At 49.9% G+C, this 13,026-nt stretch overlaps 1 protein-coding gene across 1 annotated transcript; it reads right to left on the bottom strand.

Annotated features, from left to right (window-relative positions):
• Positions 1 to 1,576: 1,576 nt before the first annotated feature.
• Positions 1,577 to 12,904, bottom strand: NFKBIB (NFKB inhibitor beta). The gene is made up of 6 exons (XM_053401860.1): positions 12,347 to 12,904; positions 10,139 to 10,244; positions 7,973 to 8,201; positions 7,031 to 7,119; positions 4,993 to 5,226; positions 1,577 to 1,899 (listed from the first exon to the last, which is right to left on the bottom strand). Exons 1-6 carry the CDS (start codon positions 12,760 to 12,762, stop codon positions 1,861 to 1,863), a joined length of 1,113 nt encoding a protein of 370 aa, XP_053257835.1. The 5' UTR covers positions 12,763 to 12,904; the 3' UTR covers positions 1,577 to 1,860.
• Positions 12,905 to 13,026: the final 122 nt, after the last annotated feature.

Below are 13,026 nucleotides of genomic sequence, written 5' to 3'. Positions count from 1 at the left end.
TGCCTTCAGGCCTGGAGAGCGTTGGACTACAACTCCCACCATCCTCGCGCACTGCTGATGATGGGAGCTGGGGTGCAATCACCTTTGGGAATCTCGGCTAGAAGAGCCAGGTGTGATTTGAGCAGCTGGCTGTACCAGAAGGCAGACCCTTTTGGCTGTCTGTGGGAAGGGAAGGGTCCCTTGCCCCATGCAAGGCTGCCACACACCACACACCAGGTCACAGCTTCAGTTCTAAGGGAACAGGAGAAGTTTCCTTTCCAATGGAGGGAAACAGAAGACCCCCATTCCCCAGCTGAAAATCACAAACAAGGGGCTTTCACAAGGGAGTCATAACCAAAAGCTATGGCAGTATCAGTCTGGCCTTGCCTAATATGAGGCTGGTAACCTCATGGCCACCAGGCAAATAAGAGAACTTATTCTTCCCCACTCCTGAACGTGGCACTCAGCTGCTGGCAGTCAAAATGTGGCGGAAAAGGGCAAAAGGGGGAAGGGTGAGGTGGCGCAATAGCACGAACCAGGAGTACAGCATGGGCAGCAGCAGTAGACCCAGAAAGAGGAAGGAATCCAGGGTCCCTGGGTCTTAGTGACCCAGTTCCTGGAAAGCACAATGGCCCGGGCAGCCTGCCCACATCTTCCCCACTTGCCCAGAGATGATTCAAGGCATTGGCTGGGCAGAGGGATGGAAAAGATTGCTGTCTGCAAGCTGCAGGCTTGGGAGGGAGGTTAAAGAGGGCAAATGTGGGCAGGGGGTAAGGGGGGCAAATGGGTAAGCTGGCGCAGGGAGGCTCTTACAGGCTGCAGAAGATGGCTCAGGGCACGATAGCAGTTCATGTTTAGGATGAAAAGAAGGGTAAGCCTGGAAGTGGAGGCGATTGGCTGGTTTCTCAGCGGCAGGAGGGACAAAGGACATACAACCACTACCTGATTGGAGGAGCTCTCCTTCACATACAGCAAAGGCACAGTCCTGGTCCATCTACTGGAGGGCGGGGGGGGGGAAGGGAAGTTGCCACAATCTGTTCCTACTCTCACCCCCAGTCTTCTGGCCCAACCCATTCCCAACCTAAACAAGGCTCAATGTACAGGCAGGAGAAGAGCCATAAAAGCGAGGTTTGAGCAAATGAACACCGGGGGACCTAAAAAGAAATAAATTCACGAGGAAGCTGGGTTGCAGAGAGAGGGTATTTCACGGTGGAGAGGTGTGTGTGTACATATATATGCACCTATCAATCTTGAGTCATCGCTACTGTAAGATCTAGTGGGTTAAGCTGGGGGGTGGCTGAATCCTAACCCGGGCCAAAACCCTGCCAAAAATCCCCAAACACAGCAAAAGAGGTGTTTTAAAACAGAACTCGAGGCAATGTAGAACATCCAAATTTTGGGTCTGGAATCAGACAGACACACCACCCAGCTCAGATGTGCGTTTGATGACACCAAGATGTGGTTTAGCTCCTTCCTATCTCTCAAGCTAGCGGGGATAGAGGTAGCGGGGAAGAATTCAAACCTACAGGGTACTCGTTTCAGAGATGCCAAAGCAGCGATGATCAGGTGCCCCCAATACAGACCTTTTTTATTATTATTATTCTGGACATCAAACAAAAAACAGAAGTCATCAGAACTTTGGGAACAGACAGGAAAACAAACCAATAATGGAGCGTAAATTGGAATGGAGCTAAGGGAGCGTTCTCTTCGGCAGACGACGCGGCTCCCTCCCCAGCCCCTTCCCCAGCCCCTATAAATAAGTCAGATCTAGCTCACAGTGAAGAATGCAGTTGCTACAGAAACCACAGCTGGCTGCCAGAGGCGGAGGCATGGTTAACGGAACACAGCCTGGGAGATGAAGTGGACCCCTTGCCTGGTCTTCTAATGCCCGCGGTTGATCACGATGTCATCATATTCCTCCTGGGAATAATAATAATAATAATAATAATAATAATAATAATAATAATAATAATAATATTTATAACCTGCCCATCTGGCTGGGTTTCCCCAGCCACTCTGGGCGGCTTCCAACAAAATATTAATAATTAATCTGAAGGGTGTCGTCGTTCAGATGTCGTCTAAAAGTCTGGTAGTTGTTTTTCTCTTTGACATCTGGTGAGAGGGCGTTCCACAGGGTGGGTGCCACTACCGAGAAGGCCCTCTGCCTGGTTCCCTGTAACTTGGCTTCTCGCAGTGAGAGAACTGCCAGAAGGCCCTCGGAGCTGAACCTCAGTGTCCGGGCAGAACGATGGGGATGGAGACGCTCCTTCAGGTATACTGGACCAAGACCGTTTAGGGCTTTAAAGGTCAGCACCAACACTTTGAATTGTGCTCGGAAACGTACTGGGAGCCAATGTAGGTCTTTCAAGACCGGTGTTATGTGGTCTCGGTGGCTGCTCCCAGTCACCAGTCTAGCTGCCACATTCTGGATTAGCTGTAGTTTCCGGGTTACCTTCAAAGGTAGCCCCACATAGCATTGCAGTAGTCCAAGCGGGAGATAACTAGAGCATGCACCACTCTGGTTTGACAGTCTGCGGGCAGGGAGGGTCTCAGCCTGTGTACCAGATGGAGCTGATAAACAGCTGCCCTGGGCACAGAATTGACCTGTGCCTCCATGGACAGCTGTGAGTCCAGAATGACTCCCAGGCTGCGCACCTGGTCCTTCAGGGGCACAGTTACCCCATTCAGGACCTGGGGGTCCTCCACACCCACCCGCCTCCTGTCCCCCAAAACAGTACTTCTGTCTTGTCAGGATTCAACCTCAATCTGGTGGCCGCCATCCATCCTCCAACTGCCTCCAGACACTCACACAGGACCTTCACCGCCTTCACTGGTTCTGATTTGAAAGAGAGGTAGAGCTGGGTGTCATCTGCATCCTGATGAACACCCAGCCCAAACCCCCAATGATCTTTCCCAATGGCTACATGTAGATGTTGAAAAGCATGGGGGAGTGGACAGAACCCTGAGGCACCCCACAAGTGAGAGCCCAGGGGTCTGAACACTCACCCCCCACTCAGCAAAACAGTGCAAAAACAAAAAAAGCACCATCCATTTTACTCCCGCAGACTGTGGGGGGCAAAGGTCACTATCACCGTTGAATTCACTGCCTGCCCTTCACCAGGGTAGGTTGCAGCAATTAAAATTCAGCATTTATAGCCGAGTGCGGTCACAGGAATAGGGGCGGGTCCTGAAAACCCACAGCTCAAGGGTCAAAGGCCAGGATTTAAAGAGCAGGGTTTTTAGCATTTGCCAAAAGCTGAATGGCTGAAGGCGCTTGGTGCATCTCTGTGGAGAGGGAATTCCACAACTTAGGGGCTGCCACAGAGAAGGCCCTCTCCCTGGCTGCCTTGAACTTGCAATACAGGCAACTCCCCATTTACGCGGGGGCTCTGTTCTGTGCAACCGCACGTTTAAGTGAAATTGCATATATTGGGAACACCGCTGAAAAAGCCTGCAAACACCACAATCGCTCCCTCCAAACCTCCTTGCTCAAACTCCAACTCTCCACCGGCTTCAAAGGTTGGCACAAGGGCTCCCTGATTGCACTTGCAAAGGCTCGCAAGATTGCTAAACACTGGTTTTGCGCCATTTTTGATGTTTTCGCACGCTTTTAGGGTCATTTTCGCCCCTTTTCGTGCCAGAGTAGAAAGGTTATTGGCAGGTGTTTAAAAGCTGGCAAGGAAGGTGCCTGCTGATTCTCCCTTGACAGGGTGTTCACAGGACTGAGCCAAGAGCTCAAAAGTTTGGGTACCCCCTCGCTGTCAAATGAGCCTCGTTAACTTGGGGAACAACCACCAATGCTCCTGTAGATGATCTCAGTGATCGAGCTGGAGTGGAAGGGTTCAAGTCATCCTGGAGGTGTTCTGGGCCTAAGTTGCTCAGGGCTTGGTAAATTTATACAAGACTACAGAATTTAGACTGGCGGTTCCCAAAGTGGGTGGTACTGCCCCCAGGGGGCACTGGGATTACCTACAGGGGGCACTAAGAGCCAAGGGGGTAGAGGGGGCGGGCACTGGAGGTGTAAATGACTACCAGAAATGGAAAAGCTGGTATCACTGGATCAATTCAATCAATTTTGTTAAAGGTAAAGGTAAAAGGACCCCTGACCATTAGGTCCAGTCGTGACAAACTCTGGGGTTGCGGCACTCATCTCGCTTTATTGGCCAAGGGAGCCGGCGTACAGCTTCCGGGGCATGTGGCCAGCATGACTAAGCCGCTTCTGGCGAACCAGAGCAGCGCACGGAAAGGCCGTTTACCTTCCCGCCAGAGTGGTACCTACTTATCTACTTGCACTTTGACGTGCTTTTGAACTGCTAGGTTGGCAGGAGCAGGGACCGAGCAACGGGAGCTCACCCCGTCACGGGGATTCGAATTTTGTTAAGTTACATTAAATAGTTTTACTTGGATTTTGCAAAAAAATGTGCAATTGTTACTGCTTGGAATTTTATTGTGTTATTATCTCGCTTAGTGAGCTGTGCAAACCGCTATTCTGAATAATGCTTTTTTCATGGTCGGGGGAACTGGGGATGAGTTTACAGAACCAAGGGGGCAGTGGGTCAAAAAAAGTTGGTAAACCACTGGTTTAGACGATGGAACCCTTCGTATTTACAGGCCACAATAACTGTGGCTTTAAAGAAGAATGGGAACCTTTTACAAATGACTAAAAAAACAAACAAAAATGATTTGGGCTCCTTGGCAGGTTTGGAATAAACATACCCAAATTTATTATTGTTAACATAATAGACAGGCAATTTAAGGATTTTTACGATTCTATAATATGCAGAGAATAATATGTGTTGAAAAACCGGAGAGAGGAGCTGAGGGAAGTCTGGGGGGGGGGGTTCTTGGGGGAGGGGGGGAAATGAAGATGATATGTTTTTGATAATTTATGATGTTGAAACTCTTAATAAAAACCATTTTTATAAAATATATGGGGGGGGAAGGAAATGCGAAGCACCTGTAGCCCCAGATCTCATAGCTTGGGGGGGGGTCCTAACTGGGGCCCAAACTCACCTCGCTGTTGCTGTCCAAACTCTCCTCCGAGTCCCAGTCTGGCTCCTCTGAGCCAAACTCCCGCAAGAGCTGGGGGATCTTTTGGTCGGGCCGGTGCAGGGCGCTGTACATGGGGGTGTAGCCAACATACATGCGGGCCTCCGGGTCCGCTCCAGCGCGCAGCAGGTACTCGACCACCTCCGGGTTCTGAGACTCCACCGCCAGGTGAAGGGGGCTCCGCCCACAGCTCAGCTCCTGCCGGCGAGACGGGAGAAGGTGAAGCGGCTCGTGCTGGGAGCTCCGGGGTTGGCAGGTACGTCGGGAGCCATGGATCTGCCCCAGCTGAGCCACTAACTGGTTTTGACCTTTAAAGCCCTTCACTGCCTAGGACCCTCGTACCTACGGGACCGCCTCTCCCGGTATGCCCCATGGAGAGCCTCAAGGTCCATAAATAGCAACACCCTAGAGGTCCTGGGCCCTAAGGAAGTTAATTAGCTTCAACCAGAGGCAGGGCCTTTTCAACACTGGCCCCGGCCTGGTGGAACGCTCTGTCTCATGAGACCAGGGCCCTGCAGGATCTGATTTCTTTCCACAGGGCCTGTAAGACAGAGTTGTTCCACCTGGCCTTTGGCTTGGAGCCAATTTGATTCCCTTCCCCTATTTCTTTTTTCTTTTTCCTTTCTCCTCCTGGGATGAGGCTGCCTTTTAATGTTTCAATATTTTAATTGTATTTTAATCTTGTATTTAAGTTGTATTCATTCAACTTGTTTTTATTATTGCTTGTTAGCCGCCCTGAGCCCGGCCTTAGCTGGGGAGGGAGGGGTATAAATAAAAATTATTATTATTAACTAGTCCAGCCTTTGCTGGGGCTGCTGGAAGTTGTAGTCAGAGGCAGCTGGGAGGCACCAGGCGGGCAAAGGGGGCACTGGAGTGTCACTGACCGCTTCTTGAAAGGAAGGGCAGAGTCACAAAGGGGAAGAGGCGGTGCTAAAGGGGCGGAGCTCACGCAGACAAAAATCAGAGGTAAGGACACTGGTGTCAGATCAGACCTTGTCCAGCATCCTGGCCTCACAGGGGCCAACCAGAGGCCTGTGGGAAACCCATAAGCAGCATTTGAGCACAAGAGCCAGCATAGGTAACAGCCACTGGTAACCCTCTCCTCCATGAATTTATCTAATCTTCTAAAGCCTCTTTTTGAAGTGTTTCTTCTTATCCCACTGCTGCTAATTCACAGGGGAATTAATTCAACACGCTTCTTAAAGGTGCTGGTAGGGGAAGGATGACTTTGTGTTGTTACCCAGTGTAGTGACCTGGTGGGAATTGCTATGAGGAATTATAGCAAATATAGAGTAAGCCATCTGTGTCAGCAATGAAAGCATTGCGTTGACTGGGTTTAAACTATTTTGATATGATTCTTGATCAATCCACACCTCTGCATCCCTGTTCCATTTTTCTTTCTTCACAAGTCACGTACACACTTCGACAGGCAGGCTCCTGGGTCATCAAAGACAGTGGGCAGTTTCTTTGCTGTAGCTTTTCTGATATGTTAATCTTAGGATGTTAATCTTAGGGCCAGGAAACAGGTTTCACATAAAGGTGATAATGATCGCTGTCCTCCTGGCCATCCTCCTTATCATGTGTATTGATTGTTTATGACCTCCAGGGTTGCTGGATGCACTCCTTTGTAGTTCTCAATTTATTTACCCCAAAAGTATGCATGCTTAACTAGTGTTTGTAATTTAACTTTGTCCCCACGTGGGGTTTGTTGAAATGCTCAGAAGAAATCTGATTGGTTCTTACGAACACTGTAAAAAACTCTTTTGTGAATAAAACGACCTGGGCCAGAGGGTGGAGACAGATTATTATACGCACCCTTCCCAGAGTCTTGCTGGTTCAAGCCTCTGTGTGTATTCTTATTAATCAGAGTTCAATCCTTCCTTTACTTTGGGAACACCTCACACAGAGGGTTCCTTTTCAAGTGTACGGGAAAACAGCGTGCATACCTCCTGCAGGATAATCACCTATGTGTGTCTACTTCACCACCGCCTCTGAAACTAACCGGTTTGTTGAGATCAGCTCCCCCGGAGATTAAGAGACTGACCACATCTAAGTCTTTCCGCAAGACGGCAACATGCAGGGGCGTGTAACCTACGGAAAGAGAGATGGGACACAGTTTTGCAGCTGCCTGGGCACTGAGGTGGAGAAACTACCTTGTGTAATACAGATTTATAATCACCACCACCACCACAAAATGGCATGTGGAAATCCCAAATTAAGAAATGATAGGGATCAAATACATTTGCATTCCTCCAAACTGGATTGTTCCTGCTGCAAAATTCAGAGTTTGGTTCTCAAGCTAAGGGAAAAACTGAGGTAGGCGCTGCAGTAAGAGGAAGGAACAGCACAATCTTGAAAAGAACAAAAGAAGATGGGAAAAAGCGGGTGGGTGGAGATGGAAAACAGGCAAAAGTGTATAAAGCAAAAGAATGCGAAGTTCACAAATCCTCAACCACAAGTGGTGGAAACGAATGCATTCCTCTTTAACTGCCCGCCAACTTCCAAGTCTGATATTTTAAATAGCGTATTTTTCGTTCTACAAGACGCACCTAGATTTTGGAAGAGGAAAACAAGAAAAAAAAAATATTCTGAATCTCAGAAGCCAGAACAGCAAGAGGGATCGCTGCACAGTGAAAGCAGCAATCCCTCTTGCTGTTCTGGCTTCTGTGATAGCTGCGCAGCCTGCATTCGCTCCATAAGACGCACACACATTCCCCCTTACTTTTTAGAAGGGAAAAAGTGAGTCTTATAGAGCAAAAAATACGGTATTTAAAGTTTGGAAGATCCATGCTGATCCATCTCATTCTCCCACCCCCGATACTCACAAGGACTAGAAACTTTTGGCATTTTAAACCTGCTCTTCGCTAGACCCTACTGTCTCCATATTATGGAGGACTTCAACGAGACCAAGCAAGTATTTCCCCCGAGGACCCAGGAGAGGTACCATCGAAATTGGTGCAGTCCAGTTGGGCCCGAAAGCTGCTCCCTTCGCAGGGCCTTTGCGCAACATGCGGCGCCAGGAGGATCTGCACGCACTCCTGCTGCCCTTCTCGGCACGCCAAATGCAAAGCGGTGTGGCCGCCCTTTTCCTGCACGCACAGACCGGCTCCCGCCGACACGAGCTTGCTCACGAAATCGGCAGCCCCCAGGATGACCGCGATGTGAAGTGCTGTCTGGGGGAGAGAAAACGAGAAAGAGCCTGAGTTCGAGAAGAGCCACTTGCATAATAATAATGATGATGATGATGATAATAATAATAAATTTTATTTATATCCCGCCCTCCCTAGCCAAAGCCGGGCTCAGAGCGGCTAACATCAAATGTATAATACATTAGCGTAAAATCAGACAATCAATTAAAATACATCCTCAAATCAGATCAGGATCAGAATAAAATCCAATCGGATGGCAACCCGCAGATTAGGGTTGGGGACCTTAAATACTCACCAGGCCCAACTGTTTGTGCTGAACTTATATGGGCCTATGAGAAAATGCCCCTCGCTCCTGGGATGACAAGGCAGAGGTGGGGAACTTGTGGCCTTCCAGATGTCATAATCTTAAGCATTTTCAGGAACTATACAACGGGTTGGTTTTAACCTTGACGGTCTTATACGGACTCCGAAAAGAGGAATTGGAGCGACCTCTTGCTCCCCTATGAACCTGTGCATGCGCCAGAGGCCCTTCCTCATCATGAGTGAAAAGGCAATAAGCTCAGGTAGAGCACCTGCCTTGCAAACAGGCAGTTCCAGGTTTAATCTCCAGGTTGGGTTGGGAGAGAATCTTGCCTGAAATCCTGGTGAGTCGCTGCCAGCCAGTATAGTATAATAATGATGATGATGATAACAATAATTTATTATTTGTACCCAGCCCATCTGGCTGGGTTTCCCCAGCCACTCTGGGCGGCTTCCAACAAAGATTACAAATACATTAAAATGCCACACATTAAAAACTTCCCTGAACAAGACTGCCTTCAGATGTCTTCTAAAAGTCAGATAGTTGTTTATTTCCTTGACATCTGATGGGAGGGCGTTCCACAGGGCGGGTGCCACCACCGAGAAGGCCCTCTGCCTGGTTCCCTGTAACTTGGCTTCTCGCAGTTAAGGAACTGCCAGAAGGCCCTCAGCGCTGGATCTCAGTATCTGGGCTGAATGATGGGGGTAGAGACGCTCCTTCAGTTATACTGGGCCTTTGAGGCCGTTTAGGGTCAGCACCAACACTTTGAATGGTGCTCGGAAACGTACTGGGAGCCAATGTAGGTCTTTCAAGACCGGTGTTATATGGTCTCGGCGACTGTCAGCAGTCTAGCTGCCGCATTCTGGATTAGTTGTAATAATAATAATAATAATAATAATAATAATAATAATAATAATAATTTACATTTATATACCAAGGATCTCAAGGTGGTGTACATTATTCTCCTATCTGTTTCATCCTCACAAGAACCCTGTGAGGTAGGCGAGTCTAAGAGATGGCGATTGGCCCTAGGTCACCCAATGAGCTTCTTGGCTAAGTGGGAATCCTCCCAAGGTCATGGTCCAGCACTCTAACCATTACACCACACTGACAATACTGAGCTAGATCAGGCATAGGCAAACTCAGCCCTCCAGATGTTTTGGGACTACAACTCCCATCATCCCAGACCATTGGTCCTGTTAGCTAGGGATGATGGGAGTTGTAGTCCTAGATGGACCAAAGATCTGAGTTAGTTCTTACGTTCCTAAGCATTTCTCCTTTCTCCTTTTAAGGGTGAAACAAATGCTACCCAGAGAGAAACCTGGGAGAGGTACTGCTGCTGCTTTTGTTTTGTTAAGTTTTAGGTTGCTGGTGAAGACTTTTGATTTCATTTGCTGTTTTACTGCTCCTCTGTGCTTTAAGACCTATTTTAAAAAATGCCTTCCTTTGCTATTTTTTTGCGATTTCCAACCTTGTTTTCAATGCACGCTGCCTTGGAATTTTTTAACTTAAAAGTTCTAAATCAGGTTTCTAAGTCTGCATAATTACGCAGACTGCTGTTCTGTACAGCGAGGGCTCATGGCTCCTCCCGACGTGCGTTACGAGCTTCGGGAAACTGAGTCTCACATCGGAGCAGAGCAAAAGCGTGTCTCAATCCAACCTGTCCAAGGTCGTTCTGAATATCCAGGTAATCCGTCCCTTGGGTGTACTGCAGGATGGACTCCAGGAAGGCCTCGTGCTCATGGATGACGGCCAAGTGGAGAGCTCTGGAAACAACAGGAAATAACAGAGGCTGCTGAGAGGGGCAAAAGTCTCTTATCGCTCAGGGGGGGAAATAAAACATTTTCCAACACAGACGGGGAATACAAAACAAGGAGACCTCATGCGGCTGCAGCCTTCCATCATTTTGTGGCTGTCCAGAGTTTTCAAAAAGAGGACTGTATTAGAACAAACTGTTCTCCAACTCAGAAGATGTTTAGAAACTTAAAAAATAAATTGCAGCTCTACCCTATATGTTGTTGCTTGAATTAAGGCCAAAAGTGTGCATAGGATTAGTATCAGAGTTCTCATTTGTGTTGTTTTAGAAATAGGCAGAGTATCGCCAACAGAACAGTCAGTGCTCATAAAAGGGCACTTTGCAGGGTTACCCCTGCCCCCGGCAAAAAACAAAACAAAACCCAGAAGAGGACATAGTAGATACTGGCTTGCATGGGATCTGATCAGGCCTAGTCAAGTCTTTGTTCTAATTTTGAGATTTAAATAAGCCCACAAAAAGTAAAAAGGTAAAGGTACCCCTGCCCGTACGGGCCAGTCGTGTCCGACTCTAGGGTTGTGCGCCCATCTCACTTAAGAGGCCGGGGGCCAGCGCTGTCCGGAGACACTTCCGGGTCACGTGGCCAGCGTGACGAAGCTGCTCTGGCGAGCCAGCACCAGCGCAGCACACGGAAACACCGTTTACCTTCCCGCTATAAAGCGGTACCTATTTATCTACTTGCACTTAGGGGTGCTTTCGAACTGCTAGGTGGGCAGGAGCTGGGACTGAAGACGGGAGCTCACCCCGCCGCGGGGATTCGAACCGCCGACCATGCAATCGGCAAGCCCTAGGCACTGAGGTTTTACTCACAGCGCCACCCGCGTCCTAAGCCCACAAAAAGTAGTAGTCAGCTAATTAGCTTACTATCCAGCTCTGAGTCACCTGCTTTCATGCTGGCTACAGAAGGAAAAAAGCCCCCTCCTCTGTGACCAGCATGCAAAATGAAATACCAGCCACTTAGCAGCCTGGTAAAAAACAAAACACTCCTCTCTTTTTCCAAACACGCTGTGGGGAGGAGGCAGAGCTTATTGCAAAGTAAGAACGGGAACCCAGGGAACAGACAGGGACAGAATGGAGAGAGAGACCATTCCTCCACCAGCCCATCCATTCACCTGCACAGAATTCCTGTCACCTGATTAGGCGTACCAGGTGTGTTTTTATAGCACAGCTTATGTTTCAAGATGCCCTGACATCTCTGTGCAAATGCAAAAGCAGCACGAAATGATCTGGTGAAGGAATCAATCACAGCGGATAGTTCCTGTCAGGAGAAAAAAAAAGAGCAGGCCAGAAGGCAGCCCCTGAACTGCAACAGCTGGAAGAAGCCTCATCAGCCACCGGTGCCTATAGCGGTGGTCGGAATTGGCAGCCACTACAGGCACAGGGAGCCTCCCGAGCAAAAAAACCCGAAATCCTCATTCATGAGCAGGCAGATCGATACCAGCGTGCCCAGGCTCAGAAGAGTTTGGTGCTCAGGTACAGTCGCCGCGGACCCAAGGCAGACCGGGAAACTCTGCAGCTCCGTCCCCCTATTATGAAAAAGCCTTCTGATGCCAGTTTCCTTCCAACACAGTACAGTGGTACCTCAGGTTAAGTACTTAATTCGTTCCGCAGGTCAGTTCTTAACCTGAAACTGTTCTTAACCTGAAGAACCACTTTAGCTAATGGGGCCTCCTGCTGCCGCCACGCCGCCGCTGCACAATTTCTGTTCTCATCCTGAAGCAAATTTCTCAACCCGAGGTAATATTTCTGGGTTAGTGGAGTCTGTAACCTGAAGCGTATGTAACCTGAGATACCACTATACCTATATCGATCTACAGTAGTACCTTGGGTTAAGAACTTAATTCGTTCTGGGGGTCAGTTCTTAACCTGAAACTGTTCTTAACCTGAAGCACCACTTTAGCTAATGGGGCCTCCTGCTGCCGCTGCTGCACGATTTCTGTTCTCATCCTGAAGCAAAGTTCTTAACCCGAGGTCTTATTTCTGGGTTAGCGGAGCCTGTAACCTGAAGCGTCTGTAACGTGAAGTGTCTGTAACCCGAGGTACCACTGTACGTACGTGTCCCCATCCTCAGTGACAAAGCCCAGCACGTGGTGCAGCCAGGCCTCGGGGGCCACCACCGCCGAGGCCCCGTTCTCGAGGCGCACAGCTCCCACGCCGTCCACGATGGCGCCCACGTCCTCGTCCCCTCTCAGGGAGTCTCCCAGGGCAGAGTCCAGCCGCTCCAGGTCATCCTCCTCTTCCTCCAAGAGCGCCTTCTGAGGGCCAGTGGGGCCCGAGGGGCCGGGGTCAGGGGTCAGGGCCCGGCGCCCAGGCCCCTCCTCCCCCTCGCCAGGACCCACCAGGCCCGCGTCCCCCTGGATCTGGCCCAGCTGGGCCTCGCTGAGGGAGCCCAGGCCGCTGTCGCACCAGTCGTCGCCTTCCACCCGCTTGGGCTCCCGCGGGCCGCCCTGAGCAGCAGCTTCGGAGGCCATGGCGGGGGAGAGAGCCTACAGGAAAGGCCTGGAGGGCCGCAGGGCCATAGGGGGAATCCGGGCTGAGCGACCCGCTGCCCCGCCGTCGCTCCTGCCTCACAGGGGGGATTTCAGCGGCCTGGGGAATCCCCAGACTGGCGTCTGGTCGGCGCAGTCGCACAGAGGCATGCCGGGAGTCGTAGTTCTTTCCCCTTTTCCGCGAAGCATGCCGGGAGCTGTGGTCCCGGGCCTCTCAGCATCCGGGTCCCTCGTCCCACTTCAAAG

Source organism: Podarcis raffonei, chromosome 8 (assembly GCF_027172205.1).
Source record: "Podarcis raffonei isolate rPodRaf1 chromosome 8, rPodRaf1.pri, whole genome shotgun sequence".
In the NCBI taxonomy this organism is placed as follows: domain Eukaryota; kingdom Metazoa; phylum Chordata; class Lepidosauria; order Squamata; family Lacertidae; genus Podarcis; species Podarcis raffonei.
Note: the sequence above shows the minus strand (reverse complement) of the source record. Positions and strands in the feature narration are given on the sequence as shown.

Bases quoted from the DNA above. Each gene is read 5' to 3' on its own strand.
- NFKBIB (XM_053401860.1), bottom strand. From the start codon at position 12,762: ATGGCCTCCGAAGCTGCTGCTCAGGGCGGCCCGCGGGAGCCCAAGCGG. The intron at 8,202-10,138 runs GTTGGATTGAGA...TCTCTCCCCCAG, and splicing joins TTCAGAACGACCTTGGACAG to ACAGCACTTCACATCGCGGT. The intron at 5,227-7,030 runs GTTAGTTTCAGA...TCTCGCCGGCAG, and splicing joins GAGCTGATCTCAACAAACCG to GAGCTGAGCTGTGGGCGGAG.